General features: G+C 36.6%; 1 protein-coding gene across 7 annotated transcripts in view; it reads right to left on the reverse strand.

The window, feature by feature from the left end:
* CEP128 (centrosomal protein 128kDa) overlaps positions 1–8,861 on the reverse strand; it is a 397,477-nt gene that overhangs the window by 341,068 nt on the left and 47,548 nt on the right. For all 7 annotated transcript variants that reach the window (XM_015558069.1, XM_015558067.1, XM_015558065.1 and 4 more), the window contains one exon: positions 8,544–8,616. In XM_015558069.1, coding sequence (XP_015413555.1) covers positions 8,544–8,616 — 73 coding nt within the window. The remainder of the gene's footprint in view (positions 1–8,543; positions 8,617–8,861) is intronic.

The raw sequence follows: 8,861 nt of genomic DNA on the forward strand, positions 1-8,861 counted from the left end.
CATGCATATAAGCATAACCAATGGACATAAGACACTGGGGGATGGAGGAGGCTAGGGGACTGTCTTGGGCGGGGGGAAAAAATGGACACATATGTAATACCCTTTGTAATAAAAAAAAAAAATACAGAATAACAAAAATAAAAATAATCTGCTAATACCGTCCACCAAGAGAAAACACTGCTAAATATCTTGTTGTATACTTCCAGAATTTTTTTATGCATAGGTACATGATGAGTCAAACACATATCCATTTCATTTCTTTTTTTTTTTTAACAAAAGTTGGGTATTTCACATAGTGTTTTGTAAATTTTTTTGTTCTGTTACATATCATGGACAACTTTTCATGACAACAAATAAATCTATATATTCTTTAAAAGTACACCGTTCTTGCCCTGGCCGGTTTGGCTCAGTGGATAGAGCATCAGCCTGCGGACTGAAGGGTCCCAGGTTCGATTCCGGTCAAGGGCATGTACCTTGGTTGCGGGCATTTCCCCAGCAGGGGGTGTGCAGGAGGCAGCTGATCGATGTTTCCCTTTCATAGATGTTTCTAACTCTCTGTACCTCCCCCTTCCTCTCTGTAAAAAAACAATAAAATATGTATTTTTTTAAAAAACTACACCATTCTTCACAATTGATTAAAATAATTCCCTATTGATAATGAGAAAACAATTATTTATTTTTACTAGAACATACTGTGACAAACACTCCTATATAAGATTATTTTTGTACACTAAAGATACAATCTTTAAGTGAAATTGTTGAATCAAAAGACATGAATCACTAATGAAGTTATTAATCTGGGATCACACAACTAATCAGTGAGGAAAATGAGCCCAGTACTGTGAATCTTCACTTCCAGCAGTATCTTGTAATCCCAGGTCCACTTTCATGTATTCATCCAGCAAGCATGCACGAACACTAATTCATTCCAGCTATTATGCTAGGTAGAGGCTAGGCATAGAGCAATACTCAAGCTGCATCCACACACGCTGCCTTTTAATAGCTTGCTCTCTATTAAGGACTAACACTAAATCAGTAGTTAGGATTTCTCTAATTAAAATCAATGAATTGGATGAGTTCTATATTTCAGGAAAGAAGAATATGCTTATTGGCATCCTAACCAAAATTAAAACAGTTCAAGTAACCAAATACTGGGGGGGGGGAATCTAAAATTACTTAGACATTATCTACTTCAGCACCATAGCCAGGACATATGTGATTTAGAGTTACTGCATTTGATGATTCTTTCTCAGTTTTTAAATAATGTTTGTGTTAGGCAGATTCTGACAAGGTTTCAATGGTCTCTGCTTCCGGGTATTCATGCACTTGTGTAATTTCCTCCTCTGGAGTTTAGACTGGCTCTAGTGACTTCCTTCCGATAAACAGAATACAGAACAAGTCATTTCCATAATTAGGTTACAAAAAATTATGACTTCCATCTTACTAACATGTTCTTCTTGCTGGCCCTCTCTGCTGCCTTCTCGCTTGCTTGCTCTGATGAAACAAGCTGTGTGCTGTGAGATGCTCTGTGGGAAGGCCATGTGGAAAGGACATAAAACAGCCCTGTGACCATCCAGTCATGACAAACTGATATTTTAGTCCAATAATCCACAAGGAACTGAATGAGCTAGGAAGGAAGTAAATCCATTGCAGGCAAGATGTGAGATGACTGTAGCCTGTGAGACACTCGGAGCCAAAGGAGCCAGCTCAGCCAGGCCTGGACCCCTAACCTACAGACACTGTCAGATTGATAAATGTTTTAAGCCAATAAGCTCAGAGAAATTTGATATGCAGCCATAGATAACTAATGCAAATGTTTTTATCTTCACTCTCAGACATGTTTATTGATTTGGGAAAGGAAAAGAGAGAACGGGGAAAGGAAAAGAGGGATAGAGAAGGAGAGAGAGGGAACTCAGTGAAGTAATGGTGCCTGAAGAGAAGCATCAGACAGAAGAAGATGGAACTGAGCAAAATTTCAGAAATAAGAGGGGCACAATTTTATCATGGACTGGAGTGTGCTATGAAGGAAAAGATCTAGAGTGACTCTTAGGTGACCACTGGATAGATTACAATGCCATTTTCTGAGACTGAGCAGACCAGAGGAAGAGCAGGTAAACACCGCTCTAAACAGAAGAGCATGGGCTCTGTACGTAACGACACAGCATATACATACCACTATGGAATGATAAAATAATTCCCAGTAATATGAATTATTTTAAAGACTGCATTCATCAATGCCTCCTCATTTTCATTTTTTATTTCTGAGGCATAAAGGAAAAATACTAAAAGCTAATACTAAAAAGTACATTTTTATCAGAGATCCATGTGAACCAATTAAATTTATTACTCAGATATCAAAGAGTCCAACTTCTCCATATTTACTTATAAAAATAGTATAATAAGAATAAACATTAGAGTAGCACTTAAAGCTAGCTTTAATGAGCAGAGGTGAAATGAAAGCAAAGGTCTTCTGTTTATGGGATTGACTGACTTTTCAATACGTTGATTCCTCAGATCTTTCACAATATATGCTCTTGTAAAGTGCATTTCAATAAGTATTTGTTGTATATTCTGCTGTTGCAATCTGTACAAAAACCATGTTATCCTAAACACAATGTTGAGAATTCTTACTTCAATTCATGGCCAACTCTGATTTAATATATATTAATATATGTTTCTGTTCCAGAAACAGCTGGATCCATGTTTACAATTTTAATTAAAATAGTGACCTTCCTATAGAAACTACAATAAACTTGACTTTTTCCTCCATAAATAGTCAAACTTAATATGCACTCATATCATACTAAACTGGGTAAATTCCAGATAACGAATGTCCTCTGTGGTATAAGGTCCATGTAATAGTAAGTGTTTATTACCACAATGAAGTGTTAACATAAAATATTTTCCATAATATCATGCAATGAATAATAACTATTCCCTTCCAACAGGCAGCTTGAAAAACAAACAAACAAAAATCTATGATTCACAAAGGATTAACAAATCAGATCTTGGCATGTATGATAGAAACCAATACCTTCTGCCTCTCAAAGAAAAATGTGTTCTATAAACTTTCAAGATATATTTTAGTTACTGAGAAAATGCACGGGAAACAACTGTAGCCTCGGAATAATGCACAATAAATGAGATTAACAGCAGTTACCAACAGAAAATGAAATTGGTGGGAGATAGAGGCAGTCCTTCATTTTTCTTTGTATATTTGTACAATATTTAAAAGTTTTCTACCATGAATGTACATCATTTTGGAAATTTTATTCTAAACCTAAATCTGGAGGGGGAAACAGTTGTTGTCTCTGAGAAGTTTAACGCTCAAATAACAAAACCACATCTTTTCTGACAGTATGATATCATGAATTCACAAATGCAACACAATACATCAAATAGTTATAAAATGTAAATGTTGACTTCAGTTGGAATAAGTAACTCACAAAATCTATATTAAGCCTTGTACAAATTGGAAGTAAACATCATGTGGCCTTTGGAAGACCTTTTAAATTTCAAATAATATCACTTTTAAGTTTTTGCATTAGACAATTGTTTCCTCATCAGGGCGACATGCACCCACATGATTCAGATACCCTCTGTACAGCTAAGAACACATTTACAGAAAGCGCCAAACAAGCTGTCACATCACAACTTGGGGTGAGAAACTGGCAGGTGAACAATTCAACTGGGTGCCCAGTTAGGTGTGTCCAATTCTCCAGATCCTGACAATATAAAAGAACATGTCCTGATGAGCTGAGCACACGTGACAGCTGAGGAAACTGGCAAGGAGTACACACCAACTACAACAATGAGCTGTGAATAGTGAGGTGTGATCTGCAGTTGTGCAATCATAGCTTTGACTGATGTGGAGTGATTCTGATCAGTGGTAATGATGATATGAAAGGCTGTCTCTAAATTTAGCTAGCTGTTAACTTTTAGCTCAGTGGTTACACTTTAGGCCCACATTCACACTCCAGACTATGTAAATAGTACTTGCTAGCTTTATTTGCTTTATGAAAGAAAAAAAATGAAGTCATAACTGTTCACTTTGGGTTCTCCTTAACATGGTGGAAGGTGAAACTTAACAAAGGTAATGTGCACTATGCAAATCAGTATTTTCAAAAATTCAAACTGATACCATTGTAATGCACCCAGTTATTAATAACAGGAAAGGAACAAAGGGAAGGCCAAATATTATATGCATATAATTTGTGCAGCTTTGCCAGGAAGCCTGTTCCCTGCAAATCCTGGAGGAAGAGACTGGACAGAGGAAGAACAGACACATGCTCAGTCAAGTCTCTGCTTGCCTATCAGTCACACCTGGGAACAGGTCATGGGCCAGAGAAAGTATGGCCACTACAAGCACAGGACGATTTAATACATTTAATCTCTTACTCAAAGGAGTTCTCTCTCTCGCTTCCTCAACCTTGACTCCTGGCCTATGGAACTCTCGTGCTCCTGCATTTGCCCCCATGGCTTACAGCCATGTGGACCCAACACAATGGAGTAATGGCCTGTAACTAGCCTGATGCTGTTACTGGACCCAGCTCCACCATGGAACAGAAACTCTGGACACTGGCTTTGCTTCTAGCTCTGCTGAATCCCCAGCTGTACCTCTTCCAGGATTGGATTAAGTGAAATGGGGCTTGGGAAAACCACAGATATAATTCCACACAAATAAAAATTACTCATCCTCCTGTGCGAGTCTCAGAAAATTCTTTTTCTCAAGATATCATAAGGACCCAACCCCCAGCACTCAGTGGGGATAGGGATACCCAACTCACACTTGCAACAGAGAAAGACTATCCACACATTTCTCCAATAACAAAACCATCCCAAATATCTAACAATGTCAAAAGACAGCATGACAGTTCAGCTAGATATGCCCATAGTTTCTCAGATCTACAAGGATCTCAGCAGAACACTGAGGATATTCAAGTCTGGATCAAAGCCCTTATTACAAGCATGCTCACAGGTTGTATACCTATATAGAAGTAAAAGAAGCCTCATACAACATCTGAAAAACTCTAAAATCTTATGCATTAGAAATGGCAAATCTAGCAATAAAATCTGATATATACAAAAAGATTGAGGGAGTTTCACTTCCAAAAATGACAGGTTAAATAATTTAGACCAACCCTTCCAACGCAAATAACTTAAAAAGCTATAAATAATATTTTAAATAAAAGTCTGGAAAACTAGCCTGGCTGGTGTGACTCCATGGTTAAGTGTTGAACTATGAACCAGGAGGTCACAGTTAGATTCCCAATCAGGACACATGCCTAGGTTTTGGGCTCAATCCCAGAGGGGGAGGAGGATGGAGCAGGGGGCAGCTGATCAATGATTCTCTCTCATCATTGATGTTTCTCTCTCTCTCTCCCTTTCCCTTCCTTTCTGAAAAATATATATTTAAGTCTAGAAAACTAAAAAAAGAAAAGACATATGAGACCAAATGCAAGATAAAAAAGAAACTCAGAGGTCGTTTGGTCCATATTTTAGGGCCACTTTCTCCCTGAAATAACAGCCCATTTCAGAAAAGGCAACTGAGACATTGAGAAGCTGAACAGTTTTTAACAGATGTGTGCAGCCAAAGGTGAAAATCTGAAGTTGAGAGCTTTTTCAAGGAAGGGGGTCCCTGGTCAAACTCCACTCCCCGCCCCCAGCCCCCTAGCCTTTGGGTTGGAATCCTGCCTGAAGGACAATACACCAACAGTAAGGATGAGCCAGAAATGATTAAAACCTGGCACTGAAGTTTAACATTGAAATATCTCAACAACAAACAATAAGGTAATCCATGATTGCCATGGTCTCTAATTTATAACAAAAAGCAAATATGTCCTCTCATTCATAATAATTATCAAATTATCTAAGCAACTTCTCTTTGCAGAGAATGAAATATATTTTCTGTCAACAGAAGATCCCATTAAGAGAGTTTTAAAAATGAGTAGAAACTATTGTAGAATGAGAGACAATCTTAGCAATACATACAATTGACAAAGTGCTCATATATAAGATATATAAAGGCCTCACACAAATCAGTAACAAAAAGGCAAGAAACACAATAAAAGAGTAAGCAAAAAAGCAAATTGGCATTTCAAAAAAAAGACAACAGCCAATAGCCAACAAATATAAAAAAACATGCTCATTATCATTAGTAACCATGAAAATGCAAATTAAAACCGTAATGAGATACCATAAACACTCAACATAATGGCTATTACTGAAAGACTCAGTAGTATCAGTGTTGGAAAGGATGAGAAACAATACAAATCCTCACACACTGATGATAAGAGTGTAAATTAGTGCATCCATTTTGAAAATCTGTTTTTCAGGACCTATTAAATTGAAAGGCACCTAGCAATTGCAATGCATGTTATGTTCCAACAGAAATGCATGCACAGGTGCTCTAAAATAATAAAATCAGTCACTGTAGCATTATTCATAACAGCCCAAAATTCGAAATAATTCCAATATCCATCACAAAATATTACAATATATTAGAGTATATTCATACAATGGAATACTAAAGAGCAATAAAAATGAACTAACTGCAAGTACATGGCACAACACCCAAAAATATCACAATCATAATGTGTAGCAAAAGAAGTCAAACACACAAAAAAGCATGTCCTGAATGATTGCATTTATATGAAGTCCAAAAGAGACAAAATTAATCTAAAGGGTTAAAAGTCAAAATAAGAGTCATGTTTAAAAAGGAAGGAGTTAGTGATGGGGAGGGGAAATAAGGCAGCATCTTGCGTGCTGGTGATGGTCTCTAGCTCTATGTCTGAGAGGTGGTTACATGGGCATATTCGCCTTGAAATAATTAATCCAGCTACACACTGATATATGTATTTTTCGGTATGTGCATTATACTTCCAAATTTTAAATATTAAAAAGAAGAAAAAAGAAACATAGCCTGGCCAGTGGCTCAGTGGTTGAGCATCAACCTATGAACCAGGAGATCACAATTTGATTCCCAGTCAGGGCACATGCCTGGCTTACGGGCTCAATCCCCAATAGGGGACTTGCAGGAGGCAGCCAATAGATGATTCTGTCTCATCATTGATGTCTCTATCTCTCTCTCCCTCTCGCTTCCTCTCTGAAATCAAAACAAACATATTTAAAAAGAAAAAAGACACAAGCTTCAGCAGCTTCCTTTGTCAAGTGACAGGTCCCACACTAGAGTTTATGAGAGGAGAAGACCATTGAAGAAGGTATAGAAGACCTTAGAGCTACCTTATTAGTGTGCATTCAGCTCTTAGAGAGAGAGATGTAAACCAGAGAATGCATGTCTTTCTGTGTGAACCACTGCAATTAAGAAAGGCACCAATCTATTCATCTCAAAACAGATTTTTTTAAGTATACGATATTTTTGCTATTTTAGACAGGTACAGTATAAATTAATGGTGCCCCTGTGCCTGGGAAAATCTAGGACTTTATGTAAAAAATTAAGTATCCCATGTCCTGGCCACACATTAGTGCCATACCATCATGTACCAGCTGCAAAGATTTGTCTACTGCAGCAGAAGACAGGCATTGTCGTCACCTCTCTGGGGCACTTCACAACGAAATTAGCACCAAACACTCAGGCAGAAGGCGCTTTTATGTAGCCAGGTGCTTATTCTTGTTTTTTAAAGGGGCAGTAACTGAGTTGATCTCTGAAAATATAGTATATCCATCTCTTAGCAGATGTAGCCAATAAATTCAAACTCTAAAATAAACAACATATCTATCTGAGGAATTGTAAACACAATTAACAACTGGAGAAAAATTAACTGCTTTTACTGGGAAACGTCCAGATATGTTAAGAAAAAAAATTCTGCTAATCTTTCTTGTCTTGGAAAACAAAAGGTATTGTGGGAAATGAATAAATGCACATTATTCCTGGGTTGACAAATTTGCAATAATTTACTGACAATTTCTATTGTTATTTTTCTCCTAAGAAAATAGAAGTGATGCAAAGAAATGGACACTGTATGTTCTTAAAAATTTAACCTTAATTCCACCAAAAATAATGATTTGATAAAAATAATCTCTGCATAGAGAATGTGAACAATCTGAGTCTGAGATAACAAAACTTGAGAATAAAGGGTATTTTCAATCAGTACTACCTAAAACAAGAACAGACAGCAAGGAGGTCTCTGTAGCAATTGTGCACAAACTTATGTACGATGACCTGAAATACTTAATGGGAGTGCTATAGAGCCACTACTAAAAATTCTGTGTTTCTCAAATATCATTTAACACCTATAGAAGCATCGCTGAGTCAATACAATTTAAAATTCATAATAAAACTCTAACAATTAAAACAAATGATAATTTATCCCTAATATACTGCCACTGTAAATATTTCAAACTTAAATACTGAAAATTCATAAACATTTTGTAAGAGCTATAAAATATATTATTAGACAAAGTGGCATACACCACCAAAAAAGTTAAAATGTACTGAACTTCATTGTGAATACAATGAGCCCAGCCACCCTCTCTATCACCTGCATATGAAATAAAACTTTTTATAAACAAAGAGTTCTCACCACTTCTTGTTTTTGGGTTTCACTCAGTTTTTCAGTCAATCTTTCCAAAGCCCTTTTTGTTTCAGCATCAGATCTAGGCAACAAAGAAACATATTTTAAGTTGGCTTAAAATATGTACAATTGAGAAAATATATACAATTAATAAAATTTATAAAATAATAATGTTATTACATAATATTTTACTACAGTGGTTCTCAAATGTTAGTAAACGATATGAGACACCTGGAGGGCTTGTTAAAACCACAGAGTGATAAGCCCAACCCCCAAAATTTCTAAATCAGTATTCTGGGCACTCTTAAAACCTCTAAAAGGGCTACA

Source organism: Myotis davidii, unplaced genomic scaffold (assembly GCF_000327345.1).
Source record: "Myotis davidii unplaced genomic scaffold, ASM32734v1 scaffold309, whole genome shotgun sequence".
Classification (NCBI taxonomy): Eukaryota; Metazoa; Chordata; class Mammalia; order Chiroptera; family Vespertilionidae; genus Myotis; species Myotis davidii.